The sequence below is a fragment of the Balaenoptera acutorostrata genome, chromosome 20, assembly GCF_949987535.1.
Source record: "Balaenoptera acutorostrata chromosome 20, mBalAcu1.1, whole genome shotgun sequence".
Lineage (NCBI taxonomy): Eukaryota > Metazoa > Chordata > Mammalia > Artiodactyla > Balaenopteridae > Balaenoptera > Balaenoptera acutorostrata.
Window position 1 is genome coordinate 1,506,408 of NC_080083.1, and position 17,097 is coordinate 1,523,504.

General features: G+C 48.7%; 1 protein-coding gene across 4 annotated transcripts in view; it reads left to right on the forward strand.

Moving 5' to 3' along the window:
- Positions 1-11,043: 11,043 nt before the first annotated feature.
- SLC5A10 (solute carrier family 5 member 10) overlaps positions 11,044-17,097 on the forward strand; it is a 54,956-nt gene continuing 48,902 nt past the window's right edge. For 2 of the 4 annotated variants that reach the window (XM_057535690.1, XM_057535689.1), the window contains exons 1-5: positions 11,045-11,219; positions 12,151-12,222; positions 12,486-12,590; positions 12,916-12,975; positions 13,679-13,783. In XM_057535690.1, the coding sequence (XP_057391673.1) occupies positions 11,106-11,219; positions 12,151-12,222; positions 12,486-12,590; positions 12,916-12,975; positions 13,679-13,783 (456 nt within the window). In that variant the 5' untranslated portion in view covers positions 11,045-11,105. Of the gene's footprint in view, positions 11,220-12,150; positions 12,223-12,485; positions 12,591-12,915; positions 12,976-13,678; positions 13,784-17,097 lie in introns of all 4 variants that reach the window. The other 2 variants (XM_057535691.1, XM_057535688.1) reach the window with 2 other exon arrangements.

A 17,097-nucleotide genomic window follows, 5' to 3' on the forward strand; every position in this document is an offset into this window, starting at 1 on the left:
ACACAGGGTCTTCCTTGAGGAAGCTCAGACTTTAGACCTACTAGACAAAGACTTGAAGTCATCTGTTTTAAACATGCTCAAGAGCTAAAGGAAATCATGGGAATTATGTCTCACCAAATGGAGAATATCAATAAGGAGAGAGGAATAATAAAAATGAACCAGACAGAGAGGATTTGAGGAAGATGGAGTAGGAAGCACCAGGAATCTGTCTCTCCACCTGGACAGTTGCAGTGGCAAATACATCTGATGATTTTGGAATTCTGGAGTCTGTTGAAGGTTTGCAATTTCCAGGGGAAGTGTTGGACAGTAGATTATAGCTAATTTTGGTCAAAACCAGCTCTTAGTACAGTTGGAGATACCCGGCCCCCACTCCCAGCCCTGTGGCAGGCAGCTCTGCACACGTTCCTGGAGCAGTCTGTACCAGCTTGTGGGAACCAGGATAGGCAAAAAGGCCCCCTCCTCCAGATAGCAGGGATCTGTGCTCTGATAGCTGATACCAGCTTCTGATCAAAGAAGTGCAAAGAGACTGGTAGCCATTGTTACTTCACCTCCCCCATTGTTGCAAGCTCCTCCTCCTCCAGCTGAAGAAGGAATAGTGCGTAACTCATGCTATGAGGCCAGCATTACCCTACTACAAAAAACAAAGACATTACAAGAAAAATAAAGCAAAGTCCAATATCTCAAGAACATAGGTGCAAAGATCCTCAACAAAATATTAGCAGAACAATTCCAGCAATGTATAAAAAGAATTATGCATAACCAAGTGGGTTTATCCCAGATATGCAAGGCTGTCTCAACATTTGAAAATCAACTCGTGTAATCCATCACATCAACAGACTAAAAAAAGAGAAATTACATGATTATATCAATTGATGCAGAAAAATCATCTGACAAAATCCAACATCCATTCATGATAAAAACTGAGTGACATAGTAGAGAGGGAATTTCCTCATCTTGTTAAAGAATATCTTCAAACAACCTGCAGTGGACATCATACTTAATGGTGAGAAACGAGAAGCTTTCCCACTAAGATCAGAAGTAAGGCAAGGATGTCTCCTCTCATCACTCTTTTTCAACATTGTACTGGAAAGCCAAGTTAATGCAATAAGACAAGGATTTAAAAGGTACACAAATTGGGAAGGAAGAAATAAAACTGCTTTGTTCTCAGATAATATCAATGTAGAAAATCTGAAAGAGTAACAATGCCTTCACCCCAACTCGGAACTAATAAGTGATTATAGTTAGATTGCAGGATACAAAGTCAATTGGTTTTCTATATACCAGCAATGAACAAGTGGAATTTGAAAATAAAAATACAATACCATTTACATTAGCACCACAAATATGACATACTTAGGTATAAATCTAACAAAACATGTATAAGATCTATATAAGGAAAACTGCAAAACTCTGATGAAAAATCAAAGAACTAAATAAATGGAAAGATAGTCCATATTCATGGAGAGGAAGACTAATTGTCAAGATGTCAGTTCTTTCAAACTTGATCGAAAGATTCAGTGCAATCCCAGGGACTTCCCTGGTGGTGCAGTTGTTAAGAATCCAACTACCAGTACAGGGGACACGGGTTCGAGCCCTGGTCTAGGAAGATCCCACATGCCGCAGAGCAACTAAGCCCATGCGCCACACTTACTGAGCCTGTGCTCTAGAGCCACGAGCTACAACTACTGAAGCCTGCACGCCTAGAGCCCATGCTCTGCAACAGAGAGAAGCCACCACAATGAGAAGCCCACGCACCGCAACGAAGAGTAGCCCCCTGCTCGCCACAACTAGAGAAAGCCTGTATGCAGCAACAAAGACCCAGTGCAGCCAAAATTAAATAAATAAATAAAAAGATTCAATGCAATCCCAATCAAAATCCCACCAAGTTATTATGTGGATTTTGACAAACTGATCCTAAAGTTTACATGGAGAGAGAAAAGACTCAGGATCACCAATACAATATTGAAGGAGAAGAGCAAGGTTGGAGTATTCACACTACCCCACTTCAAGACAACTCTAAAACTACCATAATCACAAGTGTGGTATTGTTGAAAGAAAAGACATATAGACCAATTGAACAGAATAGAGAGCACCCAGAAATAGACCCACATATATATAGTCAACCAGTCTTTGACAAAGGAGCAAAGGCAACATAGTGGACCAAAAATAATTTTTTCAACAAGTAGTACTTGAATAGCTGGATATTCACATGGGAAAAAAATGAATGTAGACCTAAGTGTAAAAGTCAAAAACATAAAACTCCTAGAAGAAAACCTAGATGACCTTGGTATGGCAGTGACTTTTTAGATATGACACCAAAGGGATGGTCCATGATAGAAATAATTGGTAAACTGGAATTAACTAAAATTAAAAACTTTTGCTCTGTGAAATGCACTGTTAAGAGAGTGAAAGACAAGCCACAGACTGGGAGAAAAATCTTTGGAAAACACTTATCTGATAAAGGACTGGTAAAAACAGTTAAATCTCAATAATAAGAAAACAATAACCTGATTAAAAATTGGGCTGAAGACCTTACAGACACCACCAAAGAAAATACACAGATGGCAAATAAGCATATGAAAAGATGCTCTCTATCGCATGTCTTCAAGGAACTAAAAATTAAAACAATAAGATACACTACACACTTATTAGAATGACCAGAATCTGGGACACTGACAACACCAAATGCTGACAAGGATGTGGAGCAACAGGAGCTCCGTCATTGCTAGTGGGAATGCAAAATAATCACTTTGGCAGAAAACTAAACACACTTTTACCATGTGATCCAGCAATCATGCTCCTTGGTACTTACCCAAAGGAGTCAAAAACTTACGTCCACATAAAAACCTGCACATGGAATTTTATGGCAGTTTTATTCATAATTGCCAAAACTTGGAAGCAATCAAAATGTCCTTCGGTAAGTGAGTGGATAAATAAACTGTGGTACTTCCAGACAGTGGAATATTATTCAAGCAGCAAAAAGGAATGAGTTATCCATGAAATGATGTGGAGGAAACTAAAATGAATCTTATTAGACAATCTGAAAAAGCTATATACTATATGACTCCAACTATATGACAGTCTTTATGGAGACTAAAAAGATCAGTGGTTGCCAGGGGTTGGTGGGGGGATGGAGGGAGGACTAGATAGAGCACAGATTTTTGTGGCAGTGAAAAATACTCTGTGTGATACTATAATGATGGATATATGTCATTATACATATGTCTAAACCCATAGAATGTACAACACCAAGAGTAAACCCTAATGTAACCTGTGGACTTCGGGTGGTGATGTGTCCATGTATGTTCACCAGTTGTGACAAATGTACCACTCTGGTGGGGTTGCTGATAATGGAGAGACTGTGCGTGTTGGGGGCTGGGGCCATGTGGGAAATCTCTGTACCTGCCGCTCAGTATTGCTGTGAACTTAAAACTGCTCTAAAAAAAATAAAGTCTTTAAAAAAAAACAAAAACAAAAAACCTAGACTGGTTTGTCAAAAAACTGCGTACCAAAGCCTAGCCAAGCTGACTAGTAAAATTCACCATCGTATTAGGATATTGATTGTAATCCCCAGGGCAACCACTAAGAAAATAAGTAAAAAATACATAGGAAAAGAAAGGAGAAGGGGACCAAAATGGTAGACTAGAAAATATCTATGCAACACCAAAAAGGGAGTAGTGGAGGAATTGAGGACTAAAAAAGATATGACATATAGAAAACAAATAGCAAACTGGCAGAAGTGTTTCCTTATCAGTAATTATATTAATGTCAATGAATAGAACTTTCCAATCAAAAGGCAGACATTGGCAGGATGGATTTTTAAAAAATGATCCAACTAGGAGTTCTCTGGGGATCCAGTGGTTAGGACTCGGTGCTTTCATTGCTAGGGCCCAGGTTCAATCCCTGGTCAGGGGACTAAGATCCCACAAGCCATGCAGTGTGGCCAAACAAACAAAACTTACACAATGTTAAAAGAAATTAAAAATTATTTTAAAAAAGTGATCCAACTATATGCTGTGTGCAAAAGAATTGTCTCCAGAGACACAAATAAGGTTGAAAGTGAAAAGATGGAAAGATATTTGATACAAAGAGCAACCAAAAGAGGGACTTCCCTGGTGGTCCAGTGGTAAAGAATCCACCTTCCAGTGCAGGGGATTCGGGTTCTGTCCCTGGTCAGGGAACTAAGATCCCGCATGCCACAGGGCAACTAAGTCCGTGTGCCACAACAACTGAGCCTGTGCACCTCAACTAGAGAAACTGCGTGCTCTAGAGCCCATGTGCCACAACTAGAGAGAAGCCCACACGCTGCAAAGAAGAGCCCACGCGCCATAATGAAAGATCCCATGTGCCGCAACTAGGACCCAACGCAGCCAAAACAATAAGGAAAAATAAATAAATATTTTTAAAAAAGAGTAACCAAAAGAATTGGGGTGGCTATACAAATATCAGAAAAAGTAGACTTTAACACAAAAATTCCTGCAAGAGACAGAGAAAGACATTATATGATTATAAAAGGGTCAGTTCATTAAGACAATATAAAAATTATAAATATATATGCACCTAACGACAGAGCCCCCAATAAATGTGAAGGAAAAACTGACAGAATTGAAGGGACAGTAGGCAATTCAATAATAATAGTTGGAGACTTAAGCACCCTCTGAAGATAATAGATAGAACTAGATAAATGATCAATAGGGAAACAGAGGATTTGAACAACAGTATAAACCAATTTGACTTAATGGACATGTACAGAACAAAAGCAAAATACACCCAACAAGAGCAAAATACACATTCTTCTCAAGTGCACATAGAACATTCTTCAGGATAGACCACGTGATAAACCACAAAATAAGTCTCAATAAAATGATTGAAATCATACAAAGTGTCTTCTCTGACCACAATGTAATGAAATAGAAATCAGTAACAGAAGGAAATCAGGAAAATTCACAAATGCATGGAAATTAGAAAACATTTTTTAAAAACCAGTGGGATAAAAGAAGAAATCAGAAGGTGAATTAGAAAATACTTTGAGGGACTTCGCTGGTGGTCCAGTGATTAAGACTCCGTGCTCCCAATGCAGGGGGCCCGAGTTCCATCCCTGGTCAGGGGACTAGATCCTGCATGCCACAACTAAGAGCCCGCATGCTGCAACTAAGACCCGGTGCAGCCAAATAAATAAATATTTTTTAAAAAGAAAATGTACGTTTTTTTCCATTCCATTGGATTCACCTTGGTTTGTAGCATGTAACATAACTAGTATGTTATATATATGTGTATACTAATTGAAATTTTTAACAGATTTTTACTTCTTTTAAAATAAATTTATTTATTTATATTTTCTTTTTTGGCTGCATTGGGTCTTTGTTGCTGCACACAGGCTTTTCTCCAGTTGCGGTGAGCAAGAACTACTCTTCGTCGTGGTGTGCACTTCTCATTGCAGTGGCTTCTCTTGTTGCGGAGCACAGGCTCTAGGCGCATGGGCTTCAGTAGTTGTGGCTCACGGGCTGTAGAGCGCAGGCTCAGTAGTTGTGGTGCACGGGCTTAGTTGCTCCGCGGCCTGTGGGATCTTCCCGGACCAGGGAATGAACCTGTGTCCCCTGCATTGGCAGGCGGATTCTTAACCACTGCCACCAGGGAAGTCCTGTACTTTTTTTTAATGAAAGTTCCTGGTTCTGCTTGACCAAATAGTGCAATCATTATTTTTTTTAATATTGTAGCTGATTTCAGAGGGATATTCACTAATAAATGTATGATGTATATCAAGTATTGCCCCCCCCCCAAAATATATAACATCCAAAAGAATGAAATACTTGGAGTATTGCAATTTTAACAATATTAAGTCTTCCAATCCATGAACACAGGGTCTGTTTCCATTTTATTTAGGTCTTCAATTTCTTTCAGCAATGTTTTGAAATTTTCATTTTGTGATATCTCATTGTTGTTTTGATTTGCATTTCCCTAACAACTAGCGATGTTGAGCATCTTTTCATGTACCTGTTGGCCATTCATATATCTTTTTTTGAAAAATGTCTATTCAGGCCTTTTGCCCATTTTTAAATCAGATTTTTAAATTTTATTTATTTATTTATTTTGCTATTGAGTTGTATGAATTCTTTATTTTTTTTTTGCATATTAACCCCTTATCAGATACAGGTTTGCAAATATTTTCTCCCATTCTGTAGGTTGTCTTTTCAGTTTGTTGATTTTTTCCTTTGATATGCAGAAATCTTTTAGTTTGATATAGTTCCACTTGTTTTTTTATTTTATTGCTTGTGCTTTAGGTGTCATATCCAAAAAATCATTGCCAAGACCCATGTCAAAGAGCTTTTTTTACTATATTTACTTCTAGGAGTTTTTCATAGTTTCAGGTCTTACATTTAAGTCTTTAATTCATTTCAAGTTAATTTTTGTAAGTGGTTTAAGATAGGGGTCTAGTTTCATTCTTTTACATGTGAATTTCCAATTTTCCCAGAACCATTTATTAAAGAGACTGTCTTTTCTCATTGAGTATTCTCAGATCCCTTGTCAAATATTAGTTGACTGTACATGCTTGGGTTTGTTTCTGGGCTCTCAATTCTGTTCCATGGGTCTATTTGTCTGTTTTTATGCCAGAACCAGACTGTTTTGATTACTACAGTTTTATAATATAGCTTAAAATCAGGAAGTGTGATGCCTCTGGCTTTGTTCCTCTTTCTCAGGATTTGGCTATTTGGGGTCTTTTGTGTTTCCATATAAGTTTTAGGATTGTTTTTTTCTACTTCTCTAAAAAACGCCATTGGAATCTTGATAGGAATTGCATTGACTCTGTAGATGGCTTTTGGCAGTATTGACATTTTAACAATATTAATTCTTCCAATCTGTGAACACAAGATACCTTTCCATTTATTTGCATCTTCTTCAATTTCATCAATGTCTTATTGTTTTCAGAGTAGCGATCTTTCATCTTCTTGGTTAAGTTTATTCCCAAGTATTTTATTGGTTTTGATGCTATTGTAAATGGGATCATTTTCTTTATTTCCTTTTCAGGTAATTTGTTGTTAGTGTATAGTAATGCTACTGACTTTTGTATGTTAATTTTGTATTCTGCAACTTTACTGAATTTGTTGACTAGATTTAACAGGTTTTGTTTGGTTTTGTTTTGTTTTGTTTGGGTGGAGTCTTTAGGATTTTTTATACATACAATATCATGTCATCTTTAGATAGAGACAGTTTTACTTCTTCCTTTCCAATTCTGAGGCCTGTTGCTTCTGTTTCTTGTCTGACTGCCCTGGCAAGGACTTCCAGTGCTGTGTTGGATAGGAGTGGGGAGAGGGAACACTCTTGTCTTATTCCTGATCTTGGAGGAAAAGTTTTCAGCCTTTCACCACTGAGTATGATGTTAGCTGTGGGCTTTTCATACGTGGCCTTTATTATGTTGAGGAACTTCCTTCTGTACCTAATTTGTTAAGAGTTTTTATCATGAATGGATGTTGAATTTTGTCAAATGCTTATTCTGCCTCTATTGAGGGATCATATGATTTTTATTCTTTCTTTCTATTAATGTGATTTATCACATTGATTTCCATATGTTGAACTATCCTTGCATCCCAGGTATAAATCTCACTTAATCATGGTGAATGATCCTTTTAATGTGCTGCTGAGTTTGGTTTGCTAGTATTTTATTGAGAATTTTTGCACCTAAATTCATCAGGGATATTGGTTCTTTACTTGTAGCGTCCTTCTCTGACTTTGGCATCAGGGTAATGCTAGCCTTGTCATGTGACCTTGAGAGTGTTCAAGCTCCTCTTTGATGTTCTTGGGAAGATTTTGAGAAGGATTGGCATTAATTCTCCAGTGTTTGGCAGAATTCACCAGTGAAGCCATCTGGTCCTGGGCTTTTCTTCGTTTGGAAATTTATGATTACTGACTCAATCTCATTACCAGGAATTGGTCTGTTCAGACTTTATCTCTTCCAGATTCAATCTTGGTAGTTCGTATGTTTCTAAGAATTTTTCTATCTTTATTGTAGTTTGTTCAGTTGGTTGGCATATAGTTGTTCATAGTAGCCTCTTGTCATCCTTTGTATTCCTGTTGTATCGGTTGTAATGTCTCCTTTTTCATTTAAAATTTTGTTGATATGTGTCCTCTCTCTTTTTTCCTCAGTTAGTCTAGCTAAAGGTTTGTCAATTTTTTTATCTTTTTGAAGAACCAGCTCTTAGTTTGGTTAATCTTTTTTATTGTTTTCCTGTTCTCTATTTCATTTATTTCTACTCTAGTCTTTGTTATTCCCTTCCTTCTGCTAACTTTGGGCTCCATTTGTTTTTTTCCTAGTTCCTTGAGCCATAGTGTTAGGTTATTTTGGGGGGATCTTTCTTCTTAATTGAGGCATTTATTGCTATATAATTCCCTCTTGGAACTGCTTTTGCTGCAACCTATAAGTTTTGGTATGTTGTGTTTCCATTTTTATCCGTCTCAAGAAACTTTTTTATTTCCCCTGTAATTTCTTCTTTGATCCATTGGTTGTTCAGGGGAGTGTTGCTTAATTTCCATGTATTTGTGAATTTTCCAGTTTTCTTCTTGTTATTGGTTTCTAGTTTCATACCTCTGTGGTCAGAGAAGATACTTGGTATGATTTCAGTCTTCTTGAATTTGCTATGACCTCTTTTGTGGCCCAACGTATAGTCTATTCTAGAAAATGTTCCATATGCACTTGAGGATATGTATTCTGCTGTCATTAGATAGAATGTTCTGCATATGTCTGTTAGGTCTATTGGTTTGTAGTGTTGTTCAAATCCACTGTATCCTTATGCTTCTCTGTCTGGAGATCTATCCATTGTTAGAGTGAGGCATTTAAGTCCCCTACTATTATTGTATTGCTGTTTATTTGAAGAAAATCTTAATAGGTGCTGGGTTCTACCTTGGTTCAGTACATCTCTGCAGGAGGCCAAGACCTCTAAAGCCTTTTAAATTCCAGAAGCCTATGTTTTTTATTCTCAAGGTAAAATGCACATAACATAAAATTCACCACTTAAACTATTTTAAAGTATACAATCCAGTGGCCCCTAGAGAGCTTCAGGATGGGGGCTGGACACCAGAAAGACCACAGCATGATTAGAGGATTGGAAGTTTCAGCCTTGAGCTAATTATTAGTGCCAGTGATTTAATCCATCATGCCTAGGTGACAACACCTCCATAAAAGCCCCACACGATGAAGGGAACACACTGTCCCAGGCTGGTGAACACACTGCTGCTAGGACTCTTCTGGACTTCACTCAATGGACCTCTTCATCGGAATCCTTTGTAAATATCCTTTATAACAATCATAAGTAATCGAGTGTTTCCCTGAGTTCTGTGAGCCATCCTAGCAAATTATCAAACCTGAAGAAGGGGTATGGGAGCTCCCAATTTACAGACGGTCAGCAGAAGTACGGGAGGCCCAGGACTTGCACCTGGCATGTGAAGTGGGAGCAGTTTTGCCGGACTGAGCCCTTAGCCTGTGGGGTCTGCGCTAACTCGCAGATAATGTCAGAATTGAGTTGAGTCACAGGGCACCCAGTTGGTGTCCAGAGGGATGGAGAATTGGCCGGAGTGGAGAAAACCCACACCCATTTGGTGTCAGAAGTGGTGTTTGTAAACAGGACATAAAGGCTTCCTTCATTTCCTCCACTGCTGCCCTCTCCCTGTCGCCATCCATCAGCTCTTCTTGGCCTCCTTTCCCCAGGCCTTTCGATCAGAAGGTGGAGGGGGTGGCAGGGTGGTCTCTAAGTGGTTTATTTCCTTCCGAGACCCAGGCTGAGGAGCGGGGACCAAATAACTGTTCTTTCAGCTACTGCATCTTTAGGAGACCAGTTTAATAAATCTGGACATCATCCCGTTGTGTCCTTCTGACCAGTACAAAGTGATCTTTTGATTCACGATACATTTCTAGCAATGGCTTGGGAAGCAAAACCACCTGAGAGGCTAGTTTGTTGAAGGTGAGGGTAGTTGGGGAGGGGCGGTCTGAGCCTGCCTGACTTTACTGTAAGCAGTGACTTACTTTTTCTTCCCTGTCTAGTCCTGCATGTGAGGGGATTAATCTTTAAACCCTCCGCCTCGGTTACCGAGTAACAGGCACAGTTGGTTTTGCAGGCCAATGTGTTCCCAGTGCCAGCCGTTCACTCATTAACACTTCTGGAGGGGCTGCGTGTCCCGGTTAAACTCCAAATGTCACACACTGAGACCCACCCGGCTGTACACACTGATTTAATGAGTGAGCAAGCATCTGAGCAGGAAGGACCCAGTGGAACCAGAGACATCATTGCCACCAACGGGGAGCATCTGGGGTCAGATGTGGAGCTGAAGCCCAGCCCTGGCCGGCCCTCAAGTGGTCATGCAGGGACAGGTGGCCAGCCTCCTGCCTTCGTTCCTTGACTGTGACCCATACCACCTACTCTGAGCGCAAAAGGGGACAGTGTGCAGAAAAGCTAAGCATGGTGGCTCTCAGCCCCTGGCAGACGCTTGCTAGATACTGGGACCCAGTATCTGTGGTCCTGGGAGACCCTGGGGACCCGAGAGGATGGTCAGGATGGGACGGTTTGGCCTGATCACTGGTCTAGAAAAGGGAGCAGGAAATTTGGCGAGAGGCCTTTATTGTCCAACGAAGGATGTTCTAGGACCAGGACTGCCGTGGCTGGGAGTGAACCACGTGACGCAAGTCACTATCTCAAGACCCTCTGGGTCCACTCACGGCCTGCTGGCTGCAGAAGGATGTGGCTGCCATCCTGGCGGTGTCCCCAGAAGTGGGGCATCTGTCCCCAACCCTCCGTGCTTCTTATCCGAATTACATACAGGTTCAGCCACCCATTCAGTGACGACCCCTTTCTGGGACTATTCTGGTTGCCTTTGGATCCACTAGGCTCCCTTTACTTTTCCCAAGCCTCCCCCGAGCGCTCCCCACTCCCTCGATCCCCACTGGGGGTGGAGGAGATGTAGCTGCACTTTGAAGCAGCTTCCCTGCACGCGGCCACACCGTGGGCAGGAGACGGCACCGTCGGCTCGGTTTAATCATCAATTTATTTCCTGCCGGGAAGCCCTTTCTGCCCTGGTCTGGCCTCAGTCCCTCTCGCTCGAGCTGGCCCTGCTGCAGGATGGCTGCGGACAACTCTACCAGCGGTCCCCACGCCCCCGGGCCGCAGCTGAGTGTGGTCGACATCACCATCATAACCGTGTATTTTGCCCTGAACGTGGCCGTGGGCATCTGGGTGAGAGGACGGTGGTGGTACCAGCTGGGGTGGGCGGTGGGGTGCGGGAACCGGCCGGCACGTCCCTGGGCATCATCGTCTCCCTGGAGGCCTGGTGCCTGCGGGGTCCTCCTCCCAGCCCAGGGGGAGATTTGTCGGAGACCTTGACCAAGCCCCTTCCGCTCTTTGGCAACAGCTTCTCAGTCTCTAAAGTGAGGAATAGGAAGTCTCTCTAAGGGCAGGCCGAGTGGGAGGCTCGGGGCCTTCTACGCGGCTGACAAGCTGGGGGCCCGGGCACAGCATGCCGTCTTCCTGGCCTCGCCTCCGATGTCAGATGGACTCATCGCCCTGAACGATAGAATCACAGGGGTTCTCAGCTGCACCCACACCAGCTAGGCCAGAATCCAGAGGCAGGGCGGGGCGCGAAGGACCCGGGAGTCTCTGTTTTGACAACTCCGTGTCCACCAGCCTAGCCTAGTTCATAAGCCAGTTTCTCCCACCTTTGATAGGAGAGAAGTGATTTAGGTCATCAGAGGCTGCAGCGGGGCCCCTTCTATGCAGGCACTGTGCACATCACCCTAACCCGCCCACAGCCCCGGGCCAGAGGCCAGCCCCGTTTACAGGTGAACCCCGGGGCTTTGGGGGACAGGGACTTGCCCAGTGAACCCCAGGACCCTGCACAGAGGGGAGGGCCTCCTCCTGTCTACTCCTAACGCCAGCAGCTGATGAGCATTTGGGCTGTTTCCACCCTTTGGCTGTTGTGAATAACACCGCTGTGAACATTTGAGTACACCTGCTCGAGCACCTGTTTTCAGTTCTCTGTATCCTGGGAGTGGATTTGCTGGGTCCCGGGATAATCTGTGCGTCTAACTCTTTGGGAAGCCAGCGGACTGTTTCCGCAGCAGCGGCATGAGCCACGCGAGGGCTCCAGTTGCCACCTCTGTCCTTGCAGTCCTCGTGCCGGGCCAGCAGGAACACGGTGAGCGGCTACTTCCTGGCGGGCCGGGACATGACATGGGGGCCGGTGAGTGCACCCTGACTCCTCCCGCCCCTCCCTCCGGTGGGGCCGCATCTGACCTCTAGGTCAGCCCTCATCTGCATCCCTGCGGTCACTATGTGTGTTCTCCTCACCCAAGGTCACCCCCCAGGCCAGCCCAAGCAGGCAGTGACGGGGCAAGCTGAGACTGGCAGGGGGTCCCCAAGCTGGGGTGCTGGAAAACGTGGAAAGGGTGGGGCTCGGAGTCGGGGTGGGCCTCTTGCTAGATCCTTTTCCTCTCTCTCCTCCAGATGGGAGCCTCCCTCTTTGCCAGCAGCGAGGGCTCGGGCCTCTTCATCGGACTGGCGGGTTCAGGCGCAGCTGGAGGCCTGGCGGTGGCAGGCTTCGAGTGGCACGTGAGCTCCTGGAAGGCGGGCCCAGGCTGTGGGGGGGCCGTGGGAGGAAGCACAGCAACCTTGAGAGACGCTGGATGGGGCTGCACCAGAGCCTACCCTTCCGTGGCCAGAGGGGCAGCTCCCAGCATCCAGGCAGGCGGTGTTCCTGGGGAAGTTGGGTCTTCAGAATGCTGAAGAGCAGCGGGAAGCCGTGAGCCTTTGCCTGGCCATCTGTTTATAGGGCTGCGGGGGGGGGGGCGGGGGGAGCCGCCCCAGGTTCTCATGGCAACTCAGGCCTCCAGACCCCTGGTGTCTGCTGTCCTTACTCTGCCTCTGTCCCCCTCAGGCCACATATGTGCTGCTGGCCCTGGCGTGGGTGTTCGTGCCCATCTACATCTCCTCGGAGGTGAGTCTGCTCCTGGGGCCTCAGGACAGCCTCACCTGCGGCCGGGCCTTGGTTGGAGTGGGTGGTGGTGATGGGCAGGACCCCTGGCTTCACTCACGAGGTGAGTGAACCCACAACTCTCAGTTCTGGATTTGTTGTTAGTCCAACTATCATTCCCATCAGCCCACGAAGACAGGTCCCCTCAGACCTCAGCCCATGGGCCTCGTCTGTTGGTTTCTTCTGTACCTGCGTGTTGCCTCTGGGGGCTGATGCATCTACCCGAGCACACAGGCTGCACACCAGGGCTGTGTACTGGGCTACACACCTGGGTGAGACACCTGGGCTGCACACCTGGGTGGCACACCCAGGAGACACTGTCCTTGACTCTGCCACTCCTTCAGCCCCAGCTGGGCTGTCACTAAGTCCAGGGGATCCCATTTCCTGGATGTCTCAGTCTGGCACAGCCAGCTTCCCCAACCAGCCGAAGCTCATCTGGATTTGTCACCACGGCCTGCAAACTCATCCCTGTGCCCCCAGGCACAGTCCCCCGAATCCATTCCTCCTGTCTCAGCCTGCCGTGCCCTGGCCTGAGCCCCTCAGGATGTGATCGGAACGCTTAGCCTGGAATTCCAGGCCTGGTGTTGGGACTGTGAGAAGCTCCCGGTCCTGAACACTGGCTGTGGTCTCGCAGCATGCTTAACCCCTGCCCCTGTGCCCCCGCCAGATTGTCACCATGCCTGAATACATCCAGAAGCGCTATGGAGGCCAACGGATACGCATGTACCTGTCTGTCCTGTCGCTGCTGCTGTCTGTCTTCACCAAGATATCGGTGAGCTGCCTCACCCCCAGCTTCTGGCTGGAACATCCCTGCTCTGGGGCCCTCGAAAGGACCTGACATCCCTTGATCTGTCTCTGCCTTGTCTAACAGCTGGGGAAACTGAGGCCCAGAGAGGAACACTGACTTGCCCAGGGTCACACAGCTGGCCCAGCACGCTGGGGCCGGGCTCAGCAGCCGGCGAATGTGGGGGCAGAACGCAGGCCCTGTGACTCCTGTTTTGCCCAGGTTCTGGATACGGGGTGTCAGGGGTTCTGGTTAAGGGCCGGCACTGGGTGAGCCGGGACCGCCCACTAGGGGGCGCCTAGAGCCCGAGGTCTCTGGCCCGTGAGGCCGGGTGGTGGTCAGTCCTCCGCTAGGCTGACCCCGCGGCGCCCCCTTTCCCTTGGGGGCCTGGCCCCGCTGGAGGGCCAGCGTGGGGCGCGTCCTGTCCACACCCTGGGTTTCACAGGTAGGGAGACGGAGGCCGGGAGGGCGGGGAGCTGGTCCCCGGCGCGCGGGGACTCCGCGGCAGCACCAGGCCTCGGGTTCTCCCTCCCGAGTCCTGGGTGCCTGCCGGTCCCCTGAGGCCGTCCAGCCGCTCCAGCTCCGGCTCCTGCGAGGGCTCAGAGGTGGACGGCGGGTCCTGGGCGGCCTGCTTCCGGCCGAGCGAGCCCGCCCAGCCCCGGGCCTGGTTCCTCCCCCGTGAGGCCTGGCCGCCCGGCCCGGCGCTTCTGCGGGCGTGGCCGGGGCTTCCTCCTCCGCGGCCGCTGCAGCCCCGGGAGCCTCGGCCGGCCGGGCCTCCACCGGAGCTGCACGGCTCGTTCTGGGTGGGTTTCGGGGTGGTTAGAGGGCAGGCGCCGCCTTCTTCCCTGGACGGGTCCTAAGACGTTCTCCCCTGGGCCTTCCCTCTGCTGACCGGACGGCGCCGCTGCCCTGCAGGCCCGGTTCCCACGCGGGCTCCTCCCCCACCCCGCCCCCCCTGCCGGCCGCCTCCCGGCGGCAGGGCCTCAGTACAGGGGGACGCAGGTGTGTCACGGTGGGCGGGGGACAGTGCGGACCCAGAAGAGGGGTTGGCGGCGCCTGCTGGGGTGGCGTTGGTTGGGGTCTAGTGGAGAAGGGGGTACCGACGGCATGGGGGGGCGCAAACGCCAAGGAGAGAGGTGCGCGGCGTGGGGCGCGTCTGGGGTGGTCCTGTCCGGAGGCCCGGACTGCAGGGGCCAGGCGCCTTGGGAGCAGAGGAGGGGCTGGGAGGGAGGTGACAGGGAGCGGTGGTGGCGGCTGAGGCGGAGCAGCCGTCACACGAGCCAGACCTGAGGGCCGCAGCTGGCTCTTGGGTGGCAGTTCCCGCCCTGGCCCAGGGCCCTGGCCCAGGGGGCTCCGTCAGAGATGAGTGAGGAGTGCCCAAGGGGCCCTGGGGGCTTTGAGCAGAGGTGACGCCGTCAGGTCTGTGCTAGTGCCAGCGGCACCCCCGGAGGATGGACTGCGCGGGGGGCGGGGGGCAGTCTGGCGAGGCCCACCCCCCTGTTCGTCCCGCTGGTGGCTCTGAGGCAGAGCTCGCACCTCACACTCAGAGCTTGGGCAGGACGTCCAGAATGGCGGGGTTGGGGGGCAAAGTGGGGGGTCCTTAGAGGCCACCTCGTGCGCAGCCCTGTTTACAGACAAGACGATTGAGACCTAGGGAGTGGCCGCCACTTGCTCAAGGTCACCACTTGCTGAATCGGGCAGAGACAACCGTTAGAGCCCAGTGGGCCCGACCACCGCCCTGTGGTGCTGAAGGACCCAGGACGTGGCACTTCAAACTCCACTTTGTGATGGGATGACTCAGTTTGCCCACCTATAAAATGGGGAACCTCAAGGCTGGGGCTTCAGTGCCGATGCTGGGGCTGCCTGGATGAAGCGGACAGGGAAGCAGGAGGAATGCGGATGGCCGGGCTGGGTCTGGGAGGGACTGGGGCCCCCCAGCTAATGCTTTGGGCTGAAGCTGTTTGCGGTGTGTGTGCCCAGCCGGCCCCCAGAGGCCCTGACCTCACTGGGTGGAGCCCCAAGAACGCCCCCACATGTCTGCACACCCAGGACCCTCACCAGCTGCAGCCTGTCCAGAGACCACAGGGCCCGCCTGCCGCCAGCCCCCAGGTGGGGACTGTGGCCTGCAGAGAGAGCAAGCCGTGGGTGGCAGGGGGCCTCACACGGGCTTGGGGGGAACTGAGCTCCATCACCATGTGCTCTGGGAAATAGAGAAACCTGGCCTGACACCCCAGGCCACTCAGGGTAAAGGCCAACCGTGGCCGACAAGACCCTCACCTCTCCTGCTTCTCCCGACGCACACATCACTCCAGCTACACCGAGCACACCCGAGGCCTGACCCTGCCACAGGGCCTTTGCACCTGCTGTGTCCTCTGGCCGGAACCTCTTCCCCTGGATATCCATGTGGCTCACGCTCCTGCCTCTCAGGTCTTTCACATCTCACCCTCTCAGCGAGGCCCTCGGCTGCCCCGCAGGTGCAGACCTGCGCCCCCTGTCTTTCACACACGTGCTACCTTCTTACGCCGAATGATTTCGTTAGAATGGCCACGGTCCGCCTCCCCCATTTTTTCTCTTTGTTCGTTGGTGTATCCCCAGTGGTACTAGGTGCCCGGCACACCTCATGGGACTGAATGGAATCATCCATGTCAGGCTCGGCTAGGTTTTCCGTGAGGGGCCAGATAGAAAGTATGCTCAGTTTTGCACGCCACTTACACACCACTGAAGTTTGCTGTTGGCGTTTGAAAGACACACCAGTGCGCCTGATGGGATCAGGCCTGTGGGCTGTAGTGTGCCAGCCCCTGGTCTATGCAAACGTGCCTGTTTATTGAGTACCTGCTGTGTGCCAGGCCCTGGGTGGGCACCCATGATGAACCCATTTCTCGTTCTCAAGGACCTTTCCTTCCAGGCAGATGAGATAAGTAAACGGAGCCGTGCATCCACACTAAGTGGTACAAGGGTGATCAGCGCAGCAAATGCAGGGCTGAAATCTGGACGGAAGAGAAGGAGCAGGGGACAGGCTTGCTTTGGAGAGGGTGGTCCAGCCGCTGAGGGAAGCCGGTGGGGCTGGGGAGAGGGTGCGTGCAGGGCCTCTGGGCCAGGCGGTGGGTTTCATTCTGCGTGAGTGGAGATTCAGAGACCTCGGAGCTCCCTCTGAACAAGCCGAGTGCAGGAGGGACCAGCGAGGGGATTTCAAAGGGATGGGGCCCAGGGTGGGGACAGTGGAGGCGGGCAGGAGTACTTTGGAGAATCAACAGCCGTGGCCGGTGGGTTGGGTGCAGGGAGTGTGGCAAAGGTGAGACGTG